We start from the raw sequence: 13,946 nt of genomic DNA on the forward strand, positions 1-13,946 counted from the left end.
TACTAATCGAAGTTTACTTGCAACTTTTGCACCTGTAGGTCGTGCGTTTTCGCGGAGTTAGCATAGACGTGTACTTGCATCAAAATATGGCTTTTAATGTCATTTTGATGTACTTGATGGATTTATATGTTTGGACAACGTGACACATGACGTGTATTTACAAGAAAAGTTGGATAATGTTTGAGCGAAGAACGAAGCCATCGAGAGGTAAAATGTTATGGGATAGAGTGATAGACACTACTTCTTTCTTTTTTTTTGCCATAAAATTTAAAGCAATGCAGGCGTGCGGAACGACTTGGAAAAAGGAATGTATACACACTTACTTGGAGAGGGTCCCCCATATACTCGAATACCGCAAGTATAATTAAATGTTTTGAATCAGTTTAGGAGATCGGCTCGGAAGTTTTCAAGGGAAACTGTAGATCGTTATTCACCAACTCCTGAACCTGTGCAGGTAACATTTTTGGTACCATCCCACCTGTTGTAGAAACAGTTCTTCCAAGGGCAAACTTTATTACTCCGCTATTTTAGCGGAATTCAGTCTTAGATTTCATTGAGATTTTTCAAGTGAAAGTCTTCGTGGTATATTTTTTTGCGTCCTACTAATGAATTCTATGTAACTATATAATATGCAGGCACGATAATGCGAATTACTCAGAAAGTAGACAACTTGTATAATATACCTAATTAACACTTTAATTTCGACTTACATTTCATTCACAAGCTCATTTTATGGTTATTGAATCAACCATATGAAATGTAAGAGATAAAATGTTTTGAATTTAGTGGCAAGCCGTCGGTTATTAATCAGTTATTAATTATGAATGTCAAAAAATCCAGACTCATTGGGGTTTGTTCTTGTTAACATAACAGACACTCAGGCACTTAAGATATTATTGCCACTTGATTGTTCAATTCACCGCACTTTTATATGTTTGTTGTGACCCACATAATTCTGTCCTGGACAATCAATACGTTTAAATATAAAAACACATACCTCTACTTATTTCCTGGTGTTGTACAGGTAAAAGGTGGCAGACAGATGTGATATAGTTGATATATATATATACTCTTACTGGTTTCATAGGGAAGGGACAGGGAGAGTGAAAATGAAGGTTGTTGCAAAATGACATCCTGTCCTCCAGCTGTCTTTATAAGCATTTTTCCTCATTATCTTCAACTTTCGCTTTTTAAAAAAATCTTTTTCTGCAAATTTGGTGACTGCCTTGAGTGACTTATCCTGCTTATGTGTTTTGTATTGTATTTGTATAGAAGTGATGTCAGTCATCATCAGTTATCAGCCGTTTGTTTTGCTGGTGACTGCAAGTACAGGACATGCTAGAACTATACTTGGACATTGGCACAAGCAGTAGGTAATGCTTGTCCTAGCTTAGTTTTAAAAATTGCAAGCTGTGTTACTGTTAGCAATCATACTGTCATTCACCACTTGGGGAACCTTATGCTGGCAAATTTGTAAGCTAAACTATCATCATCAAATGTCAAATGTCAAAGTTTTTGTTTCTAAGAAGGTCACTTTTATCAAAAGCACTGACAAAGCCTGATGGTATTTAGAGGATAATGCATACCAGTCAGCCCCAAGCAAGCTTATTTTCATAAGAACTAGTGACTTTTGTACAGTTAAGATGTGCACATTTATAGCAAAGTTGAGATAAATGTTAAATTTAACTTTGAAGCTCCAGATAAAAAAAGTTTAATGAAATAGTCTGTTGTGATAAGTTTGTTATAAAATCATGTTGCTTTAAGTATTTTTTTCTTTTTTAGCTTAGTTAGGATGATATTTGACCTACAGAAAGGTCGTTTGGTGTACATGTGTTTCAAGTACAGTAATTCATAACTTATTAATAGTTGCATTTTTTACTTTGTAGATTATTCCCATGTCTTTCTATACAAAAGTTAAATCCAACTTCACTTCAGATTAATAGCACTTTTCTTTTATGAATAGTTTTTATTTTGAATACATTTGCCTCGTCAGGGCATCCATGCTGACTAGAGGGTTGACTTACAACTTGCACATTACCTCTTCCTCTTTCACTTCTCACTACTAATTTAGTTTTGAATTGCAGTTTCACACCTTCAGACGCCCAACCTCCCTTATGCTTAGGCAGATGGGATTTCAATAGGCACAGCTATTTTGAATCGTTGGCTGAAGGGTAGAAATATTCTGTGCTGTAGCAGCAACAGGCTAACCCTGCAAGCTGTAGGTACAGGCTGTACTTACTGTATTTGCAGCAAAGATTTTGAAAGACCTGAAACACTTTTTGAAGCATGTACACATTCATATATACATACATTAACATATTAACACATACATTCCAGGATTCTTTAACATGTAAGGTATTTTAAAAAGTCTTATATAATATACAACAACAATAATAATGTGCTAATAAAAATGATCATATCTGGAATTAGTTAATTTCTAAGATAGCATGGATGTCATATTTTAACACGCTGAGGCAAATAAATAACATTTCTATTGTTTCCCATATTCTCCATTTCCTCATCTGTCTGGGTTAAAAAAAAGTAAATAATATTTCTGTACACATTTGCATGCACACATGTATTTGTATTTGTTAAGAAGAGTACATATTTTGTTAATAGAAACTCCAGTGTTGGCTTATGAGTGCATTAGTTAAGATGAAAAGAAAAGAACTTTTGTTTTAATAAGTGTAGACATTATTGGATATTAGTTAGAACATTAGTTTAATAATAGCAGAACTACAATAATGAGCCTCAAAAGTCATAGCTGAATGGAAATCATTGTATTACTTGATGTTGTATAATTTTATTAGGATAAGGAGGGATGTTCAGCAGTGTGATGACATTGCATGCTGCAGCCATTAGAAAGAACTGTCAGGAGCATGAAATCAGAATGTAAAACAAGGACTTTAATATTATTTGTGAATACCTCTGATGAACTTCTTTAACCATTCCAATCACTCTTTCCCACATAGAAACATACCCACCCTGCCATACACAGATTTGTTAGGCACATACTTATTATTATATTATTACCTTTGTTCCTCTCACACCAAGATAACAAATAAACAGCTTGATTTTATTATATATGTAATAGCACTACTATTAATAATATTAGTAACAACATTTTTTGTTTGTGATGCAGATGAACCAGCCTGTCCCCAGAGATGAAGAACACACACTGGAAAGTGAAGACAGATTTTCCCGCCCTCAAAGTTCTTATTCTTGGAATAATACTTATTCTCCTGGGAGCAGCCTGTGTAGTCATTTCTGTGATAGGCATCTTGAAACTGGCATGGGGTTACTATGTTGCCACTGGCATGTGGGGTGGTATTTCTGTCACCATGGCTGGCCTTGCGGCAGTCTATGCAGCTCGTGCTCGAACCTCCAGGAGTGCTAAGCTATACCTGTTCTTGTCTGTGCTCGTCTGTGCTACATCTTTTGTCATGCTGGTTTTGTCAGCAGGAGGGTTGACCTACAAAAGTGGTTTTTACAAACCAATGACTTTCCAGCCATCTATGCACCAGATTACCCTGTTTCTGCATGGATCAGTTCTCAGCATCAGTGTCCTTTCATTAGCCTGTAATGTGCTGTCTGTGATAGTCTGCTGCAAATTTGTCCAGTGTGACCGGGACCTTCCTGAGGAGACCTTTAAGCTGCGCAGGCATAGGCATGGATTTTCAGATCCTGAAGCAGTGTACAGATTCAGCTCTTTACGAGGAGGGTCTGGGACACCAAGATCAAGCACCAGCAGTCGAACCCCACTGTACAGCAGTGAGAGATCCCGCAGGAGGTCTGGTCACACTAGTGACAGTGATTGCAACGGCAGCAATCGAAATTCACTGGACAGAGTGCCACGCAGACGGGATTCTGACAGGTCCAGAACAAGCTCCAGATCCCGGCTCTCTCATCGCACCCATCATCGGCAGTCATCATCTACCTCTCAGAATACTGCAAGGCACAATGGGGCAGAGCACTCCATAGTCAATGGTGTTACTGTAAGAGATTCATCATCATCACTAAATAATAGGTCTGCAGGTCAAAGTGGTGCTGCAACTAGTCACTTGCAGATACCAGCTATCAGACGTGGTATGCGCAGTACTAGTTATGAAGAACTGGAAATAATTCCCATGTTTGACTCAGATGAAGAACCTCTGCCTCCTTATGAAGAGGCAATAACTGGCACTACTAGCGTGGCCCCCAACACAGAAGGAGATCCAGATAATACAGGCTCCACAGCAGAGCAGATGTTAAGTGATATCTGCATAAACCTTTCTGCTTCAGGTGTTCTCCCCTTAAATATACCAGTAGGAGAGACACACAGTGCAGGTGAAGAGCTGAACAGTCAAAATGTGGTTGAGCAAGTTCTCAGGGTTAGACTTTCTCAACGTTCTAGAGCAAAACCAGAAGTAGAAAGGCAAGGGGATGAAAGTGTGGAAGAGTTTGATAACAGAATTAATCTTGAACAGCTGGGGCTAAACAGGTTCACTGAATTGTGCTTACCATCACACACAGTAAATCCACTTTCCAGGATTAGTCCACAGGAGGTTTTATGTGATGCTGTCAACTTTCCAGAAATCTGCAGTCTGACAGGAGAACGAGATGTCCCTGCTCATTTATCTCCATCCATCCCCATGGACCAGCTGACTGCCTGGGCTGTTTCTTCTCGGGCACCAGGAAGTCAAGGATCAGCTTGCATTCCTTTCTTGAACCGCTCATTGGATTCTAGTGACTCATGCCTGCACCATGACTCATTGGATTCTAGTGACACAAGCCTGAACCGCAACTCTAGGACTCTTACAGAGAGATCAGATGGGGCTTCTACCCCTAGGTTTTCAGCCCCAGGCCAAAGCCCACATGCTTTTTTCATGGGGCCAAGCCAGGAGGGAACTCTAGCTAATAATAATGGCAGTAATTTTGAAGGGAACTTGACTGAAAATGTGTCTGGCAGTAATGCAAGTTGTGGGATACCTGTAGTGTTTGGGTCACCCAATTCTGCATTTCGTCCTGTTACAAGACGGTCTTTACCTGTATCGCCTGAAGGGCTAGCATCTTCAAGCAGTCCTATTGTCTCTGTTTCTGCTGTCCCAGAAAACATGGGATCCTTGGATTCTTTGTGCAGATCATCTGCATTGTCTTGGAAAGACATTCCACTGCCAGCACTTCACAATCATTCCAATCGAGCTGTATCTGAACCCACAAAAGAACTAGCACCAAAGAACATCCCCATCCATGACTCCCAAGAGACAGGGCGGCTTCCAGCAGAGCAAGGATCTAATCCAAAGTTATCTGTCCATCTTTCAGGGGACACCAGTTTGTGCAGAGTAGGCCAGACATCAAGTAGAACTATTAGGGAAGGATCTGTTGCAAGAGCTCCATCAAGACCAGAGGATTTTGCTTGTGTTCCTGGACCAAATAGGTTTTTCAGACCACACCACCAGCTTCTCCATGGTAGTGAATCTTTTGCACGGAGTGGGCCATCCCGGGACTCTCAGAACTTAAATCCTGATAGGAACAGGATCATGACCGGTGAGGCCACAAGTTTTCATCGAGCAGGTGATGCAAGTGAGTCATCTGCACTTTGTGGAAATTTGCAATCAAGATTTGACCGTCATAGCCGTGTACTCCACACTGAAAGAGATAGCAGAAATTTGAGGAGCTTCAGGAGACCTGAGTCATTTTCATCAGGAACTTTGGTGCAGTATCCTGTTGCAGCCAGACCAAGTGCCTTGATTTCATCTATTGGAGTTCTAAACCCTTCTCATCTGGCACAACCTCCACTCCAACACAGTTTAGATGTTAACCCACATATGCCTCTCTCAAGGCTACAGTATCCTCCACAGCGACAACTCCTGCACCGCCTATCTCTGCCCCAAGCACTGCCTGAACCCACTCATCGGCTGCCTCAGCCACAAGCACCACCACAAGAAGCACAGCAGCAGCAGCAGCAGCAGCAGGAGCAAGAACCACCAGCCTCAAATCGACCGCTGTTTTCTGTCTTACTTTAAACAAAATGTCAGGATAGTTTTTAAGGAACTACTTGTTTTGGGGCAGCTTGCATGGCTGGAAATTGTAGAGGAGTAAGATTTTCATGCGCCATGCTTATGTCTTTTTGATTTTTACCTGAAAAGTCTACAGTTGTTCATAGTTTAGCATACTTTAACATGCATTGTTGCTCATTGTAGATGGATATGTGTGTGTGTGCCATGCACATATATGTGTGTGTGTGAGTAAGCAAGCGAGCAGAGGATGAGCAAGTAATACATCTGTGTATCTCTGTTTTCTCTTTGTAAATGCTGCGTAAAATCTTGTGTTCATGAAAAAGATAAAATATTTATTAATGTTTTTGACCCTTCTTTGGCCATACATTCATCACAAACTTGCAAACTCCGTAGACTCTGATTACTCTTCAAACTAAGTAAATCTTACTACACAGTGATCCTATTCACCGAGAACCCACCTAGATCTTTTCATGATAACTAAATGCACACTTCTGTCACTAACTAGTTTTGTACAGCCAGGTCAAATAGAATATTATGCCTTGGTTGTACAAGACAAGCAGTAGACCTAGCTTTTAAGAATGAAGATGTGATAAAAGGATTCTGTAATTCTCTATCATTGGATATAATGTGAACATGTTTAAAAAGTATGCATAGATTTGTTTTTTACCAATTAATGTTATCAGAATTTTATCAAAATATTCAGGCTTTGCATATTTTGATTTGTTTTTTTACATAGCATCAAAAAAAGCATCAAATATGTTCTTGCACTACATTCAAAAACTGTAAAATGCTCAGAAAAAAAAGAGATTAAAGTGACAGTATTAAATGCTATGTAATCTCTTAATTTTTTTTCTTCCTAGAAGATTTTTGATAAAACATAAAAGTGTTTTTTTCTTTTGCTTCAAAATGATAATTTTGCACTGTGTATTCAACACACCTTGCCCTGCCTAGAGTATTTACAACATATTTCTGGCAGCAGTTGCAATAACAGGTATATGACCACTGTAGTCAGGGACTAGAGTGAGTGTGTTTAATGGCTTTAAGTTTAAATTTATGAGTTTCTTATGTTGTTTTGCAAGATTTAATGGCAGTGGTACCGTAATGGACAATGTTTATAAGGGGCATGGTTACTGCTGATTAAAACTGAAGAATCAAGTTGCAATTGTCTGACTTCTGCATCAGATTCTTTTGTTGTATTAACCACAAACTTAAAAATTGTGACTTGTTTATATTTAGATTTGCATGCTTCCATTTGTTTTGTTCAGAACAAAGTTTCCTGTAACAAATTTACAAAAGATTTGTACAGTGTACTTGAATTTGAAAAGTCGACCAGATGTATATATCCTTATTCCCTATGTGTAACTGCTGTTTATTTTTGATAAAGTTTTATGTTTTAATAGTCATTTATTATGATCATGTTCCCGAACTTCGCAAGATTATTTGGTTGTTGTATACAAGTCAACATTTTCTACATGTAATGTACTAGAAAAAAAGTTGATAGTACGCAGTTCAGTGTTAGACTAGAGATGTCTGTCGTAAGAACGTAGAACACGTTTGTTGTATTTTTAAATATGTTCAACTAATATTTGTATAGTTATATATAGTAATGTGCCTTACTTTTACAACCATTAATAAATGCAATCATACAATGAGCTTTTATACATATAAAAAAAACTGTTTGACTATTCATTTATTCATTCATCCCTTGATTGATGCCAGTCACTAGTGGGAGCACATGGCAGCTGATGAGCCATTCTTTGTTGTATGTACATGTGAGCTTGTAAGTTCTTTGGGAAGAGTTGTCTTGATGTCCTTTCTATGTGATTTTCAGATTCTTAAGCAAGAACATGGATTGCTTTTAATTAGTTGATAATAGACCACTTATGTGACCACACACAGACCTACATTTTTACATATGCCCTAGCTAGAGTTACTAATAAAAAATTCCAGATGCACTGCAGTGGCATGGCATGTGGTAGATCCAGTCAGCAATCCCACAACAAAGCAGGAATTCTGTGATACAGTGAATGCTAAGGCCTGGAGGCCAAGAACCCAGTTGTGGGTTATCAGGGACTTATGATCATGCTGCCCGTGTTGACCATGCTAATAGCTCTATTGGAAGATACCTCCTTTCACTGTGTCAGACATTGTCTTCTGTTAACATCGCATTTCAGCTATGGATCTTTACAAACACTTACTTTTCCTTTGTAAGTTACCATTACATATATACAAATATTTGTGCTTGGTTTCTGCAATTCTGTTTTTAACATTCAAGATTGTAAATCAAATTTGTTCACTAGGAATTCAGATGACATTTTTTCCAAGTAAAATGAATGGCATAAAGATAAAGAAGCAAACAGTTCTGTTGCTCACCATTTTTGTTTTGATTTCACTTACGAGGAATGTTCCACTTCTGCCAGGACTTGGTAATAAAACAAATCAGAAGAATTTTTTAACATTTTTTTTTTTCCTTTTTCTTCCACTCTTTCAACATAGTTGCTGCCTGTTGCAACAGATTTGTTGGCCCTAAGGATCCATTATTGAAACATGTCAAAAACGCCGATTTTGGCATCAATTTCAGCTTTTCCTCACTCCAGCAATGACCAAATCATTGACTGGCCTTGGTTTCAGGGTCCAGATTGTAGAATCAACATTCATCACCTGTGGTGATGCCCTTGAAGCCAGGAGAACACCTGTAATTGAATGTTTCCAAGAATTCCTTGCACTAGTTCACCCAACTTCTTTTGCTGGTCTGTCAGCAACCTTGGTACCCAGGGAGTTGACTTCTTGTTGAAGACCTAATCGTGATGATCATTTGAAGACTGGTAGGAGGAATTTCCAACTCCATCTCCCTCTACCTGATGGTCACATGGCCATTCCAGGAATTCATGAGCTTTGTAGACATTGTACTAGGCCTTGGGTTCGCGATGTTCATCATAACCACCTGAAATGACCACTGCCAAATCACTGAAACCAGTGATACTTGTTTTAGATAGAGCATCAACGGCATAAGTTTTCTGCAAACTGTCAACAGCCTGAAAGCCATACCAAATGTGATGCAACATGATCACTTGAAAGTCACACGCTGACGGCAGTGGTGAATCACTAACCCATAGACTTGTTTCTCTTCATCCTGGTAAAACTAGGAAGGGAAAAATTATGAAAAAATGTGGAAATGCCCAAAGAAGCACTCTATCAAGTCCACATGTCTGCGCTTGCTGAAAGCGCACAAAATGCTGAGGTCCAGGCAGAAGTGTAACATCCCTTGTATTCATATTTACATATAAAACATGTAAATGTTTTCGTGAGAAAGATGTTTTTTTAAGCAATTTTTAAAAACTTGAATGGCAGAATGAACTCATGCTATTTGTACTTGAAGGGAACATTATAGTTTAGGTCATTGATCCTAGTTTGTAGACAATGTATGAAAATGTTAAGATGGGGAAAAATAGAATTGGGATGTACTGTTAACATGCACTGAATTTTTGTCTTAGAATGTTGCATGCTGTATTTAGTCAAAATGGCATAGTGGTTTATACTTCCTAAGCTTCTGTAAATACAAAGCAAGATGAAGACATTTTGGTTGTGTGCCAGACAATAAAGTCTGAAAACTGTATGTTTGTAGATGACATACTGTTGTTAAGCATGGTAGATAGTTTTAGTGAAAGAATACTGTGAAATGACTATGCTTGTTTTATCTTGTTTGTGACACTTTTAAAAAAGTAACAGAATCAAGGTCACAAAAAAGTTTATAATAAAACTTTGTTATGATGCTGATATTCATGGCTGTATGGTGATGCTGCACAAATCCTGCTTGTATAAATACTGCAGGGCATGACTTCTGCCAAATGGTGCTATCCCCTGTTCATGCATATATCTTCAAACAAGTGGCTGCTTACAATTGTCTAAAACATGATTGTTTTATTGGACCCCACCCCCTGCCTCCAATTTTTTTTTTCCACAACACTAATGATTTTATTTTGTCACCAGATGATTGATGCTTCACTTTATCACAACCCAACTAATCGTGGCTTCACCACAAAGGTAATTTTTTTAGTGGAAATGATTCAGAACATCAGTATTTATCATTAAGCCCAATTTTGAACTTCACTTATCTTTTCCTTTAAACCTTTTTTTTTATATAATACTAGTCTGAGAAAGGCTAGACAAAATCTGATAATGCTAGACAATGTGGAGCATTTGTGTTCAAAACACATGACGCTTCCAGTGCAGATAAAATTCTTAGTGTACTAGCAGGCTGGGTGATCAACAAGGCATGGTTGCATCTTCAGACCACTGTTTTTGCACTTTGTCAATTGAGTCCGATTGCGGGTTCTTTGAATTAGGTCACTGGATGTTGTGTCAAATATGCCCCAGTGGAAAATATGATCAGGGATATAGTTGTAAAGAGTACCTTTGTATTCAGTAGATCTGTATTATTTTTTAACTGCAAGCCCTGGTGAAAAAGACCCACCAAAACCAGATTACATTTACACGTGAAAAGCCAAATTAAAAATATCAGAGAACATATCTACACAATTAACATAGTACAAATGTACTGTGCTTTAACATTTTAAATCTTATTTTTCCTTTTTCCTATGAGGTTGTAGGGTATAATCATACAGTTTTTAGTTTATTTACATATTGTTTTGAAAACTTCCAACTACATTTACATTTAAAATTTTATTTTTGCATTTGACTTATAGCCTGTGGAATATATTATAAATATAATCCATATATCTTCCAGATAACTACAAAGACACACTGACATTTACATTTTATATCTTATTTTTCCTTTTTTGGTATGACGCTGTGGTATATCACAATAACTTTATTAAATTTGCCTGCATATCACCTTGGCAGCTGCTGAACACATTAATAATTGCGTGCATTCCTATTTTTCCCAATAGAAAACGCAGATTGTACAACAATCTACTCGGAAAAAGTATTTTGTAAATGATTAATTTTTAGACAAAGGGATTTAATAAACTGCCTAAACGGATACGTAGAGATGTAGGCTTACCTCCCTTGATGCCTGTTCCGGAGTGCTTCTCGTTATTTCCCCATTGCTCGCTGGTGCTTTGCTATAATAATTATATATGTATAGCCTTAGTTGCACATGGAAAACAACTTCACGCCGACACCCACAAGTCTTCCCATCACATACATGCACACACTTTTTTTTATTATTCTCGTATAAAATAACCAGCCACCGAGACTGGCATGTTGTTGGCTTTGACCAGCTTGTCACTACCAGTCATTACTATGTGAAGTAGGTCAATAACAGTTTGCATGATTAAATGAATATGCTTCATTAATTTGAGTAACGCCACGTGAGCACACGAGTAGTTTATCCCTGTGCAAAGCAGATGTCAACACCAGTAGATATCAAAATACACGAATGTAATAACAAAGGTGTGATTTATGTTGTGCATGATCACGTTCACGACGGAGCGTACGTGCTCTCAACGCTTTAGTAGAAGAAAATTAGAAATAAAAGACGAACACATTGAAAGGTAAAAATAAAAACAAAAGGTTGTCTTCCCGAAGATTTACTAATGCCCATCTTTAGATGCCTATAGTTTCTCACACCTTCCCCATTACCAAAGAAATAAAACTCGGTCACGGACTCCTTGAGAACAGCTAGTAATTAGCCATATGTTCCCTCCATCATGATCCTCTATGCCGCTTTCTTATCTGGGACTTGATGACTGTCTGGGGACATGCTGGACCATCCACTTGAGAGACTTGCAGCCAAATAACTACATCATGGCTGATGGATTACAGGACGGGCTAATTTTGGGGGAACAAATTAGAACTTCACAAAATATAGAAGCATCCTTGGCATTAGAGCAAGGTATATATTCCAGAAAATATCGCAATCTGCATAATACGAGATTGTGGATGTCTGTTTTAAGCAGTAACGGCTTGTTCCTGCTTGTAAAGATTTAGGGAAGGTCTAGGTTTCCACTCCCTAACTTCGTTACCGAGCAGAGCTGTCTTCTAGGACGACCTACCCGCGACGTGGACCTGATCCACAGGAAATAATTAACTTGTCAGATCGGTAGTTTGTGGAGGGAACGTATTTCTTTGCACTGTGTGCAGGAAAACACGAACGCCAGATCTTGATTCATCAATAAAAATCTTTGTGATAAAATGTCGAAGTCTCTAAAAGCCAATTTATAAATCTCCTTTCCATAAAAGACCTAAAAGAAAATCGAGAAGTCCAAATGGAAAAATAAATAAAGAACAGTCGCTTGTCAACATATGCACGCACAATGCTTGCATGCTCACTGGGCTGACAGCTTCACTTTGTCGCTCTCTAATTAAACCCACCGAGCTTTCCTGGGCGGAAAAGGGTAAAAATCTACGAGGTATTTCCATTTTCAGGGTCAAAGAATAAGTAAAGAGAGTTTAATGTCTAAGGATACTTTTTAAAAAAGCTGTTTTGTTTTTACAGTTTTATTTCAGGAATCCACGATAACAGATAAAGAGCCAGCGATGTATAGAGAAGAATGTGAACTATGTCTCTAAAACCAGAAGATCTGTCCAGTGCTTCTCCAGTTATCTGGGAGAGGCAGCATTCACTATCGAAGGTAAAGATAAAAAGTCATCTAACCCTCCGACAAAAAACAATCATCATCATCATCATCATCATCGTCATCGTCATCATCATTCAGAATATGCAGTTAAATTTCGCGTCATATGGGTAGAAGGAAAGAGAGAATGAATGAGAGAGAGAGAGATGGCGCAGCAAGGAATCGATCAGGTGAGGTTTTTTTTCCTTAGTGAGAAGAGAATCAACGTCAGCGTGGCAGACTGTCAATATTTTTCTTCTGTTCTCTCGATATACGCTTACAAGATCACATAATGTAATAATTCTTTATGGACAGAATAAAATACATTTTCGCTCTTAGTTGGAAAAAATCCTCAACTTAAAATCCTTTTTTATCTTCTAGCCACCTTCCAGCCAGCTACCATGCACCCATCATGTGTATCTCTATTTTTAATCAATCTCTCCCAAACTTACTATCATTTTTTTGTCACGGGTGAGAGAACTCCAGCTGAAGGTAAACTTTTTGTCTTGCTCGTCCTTTTCCTCCTTTTCCCATCAATCGATGATGATAGCCCCCGAACCCACACAGGCGCATCTTATCGCTCCAGGCGTACGCAGAAGTTTTCACGAGAATTTCGTGGAAGGAGCTTTTGGCATCACTCAACAACAGGGACAGCACGCGTGACTGGGTGTGGACATTATGAACTTTTGTGGCAGTCCGCACGCCTCCATGTTTCTCAAGGACTTTCAGGAGAGGTAATTATGAAACAGGTATAATGTTACCTCCCGGTTAGCTGTAGACCAGAACAGTTTTGTAACGGGAAAGGCGCAGAGACAGGCAGATGATGTAAGTCCCCTTCGTACTACGCACGTACCTCTGGTTCACAGCTACAGCACGGACCTGTATGTGTATGTCAGAAGCTACAACCCTTGGAGGAAGAAACGATGCTTGTGACTCTTCAATAGAGTACGTGGGGTTTTTTTCTTTGAAGCATGTTCTTGAATATTATATCTGAAGATATTAAAATGCAAGAATAAAGCCCACGGCATCAAAAAAACGGTTCAGTTAAAAAAATAAATAACGAAGCAAAGGACCCGCCTTCTCCCTTATTAGCAGGACACCAAGTTATTTTTTGGAATGAAGTATTTGCACTTTATGATCTTTTCTTTGAGGTAAGTAGTGTAATAAGTCATACACACACACTTGCTCTCGCATGTGTACAACGAATTACAATCGTCTTAACGAGCCCCCGCAGACGAAGGAGAAGTGGAGATGTTTGACCTCTCAACTGTAGTCACGGAGATGAAAAATGAAGGCGGATGATGGTTGACAACGGTCAGAAGGTCAGAAAGATTGAAGTTAGGAGAGTGTACATTGTTTAATGAGACGA

General features: G+C 38.5%; 1 protein-coding gene across 3 annotated transcripts; it reads left to right on the plus strand.

Moving 5' to 3' along the window:
• The first annotated feature begins 11 nt into the window (after nt 1-11).
• LOC112567281 lies at nt 12-9,615 on the plus strand. Of its 3 annotated transcripts, none has more exons than XM_025243930.1 (3): nt 12-207; nt 1,273-1,373; nt 3,143-9,615. In XM_025243930.1, the coding sequence occupies exon 3, from the start codon at nt 3,165-3,167 to the stop codon at nt 6,003-6,005; it is 2,841 nt and encodes a 946-aa protein (XP_025099715.1). In that variant the 5' UTR covers nt 12-207; nt 1,273-1,373; nt 3,143-3,164; the 3' UTR covers nt 6,006-9,615. The 3 variants fall into 3 exon arrangements, with proteins under 3 accessions (XP_025099715.1, XP_025099707.1, XP_025099699.1); XM_025243922.1 differs by having other exon boundaries at nt 1,273-1,369; XM_025243914.1 differs by lacking the exon at nt 1,273-1,373 and having other exon boundaries at nt 13-207.
• The last annotated feature ends 4,331 nt before the right edge of the window (nt 9,616-13,946 follow it).

Source organism: Pomacea canaliculata, linkage group LG1 (genome assembly GCF_003073045.1).
Source record: "Pomacea canaliculata isolate SZHN2017 linkage group LG1, ASM307304v1, whole genome shotgun sequence".
NCBI classification, from domain to species: domain Eukaryota; kingdom Metazoa; phylum Mollusca; class Gastropoda; order Architaenioglossa; family Ampullariidae; genus Pomacea; species Pomacea canaliculata.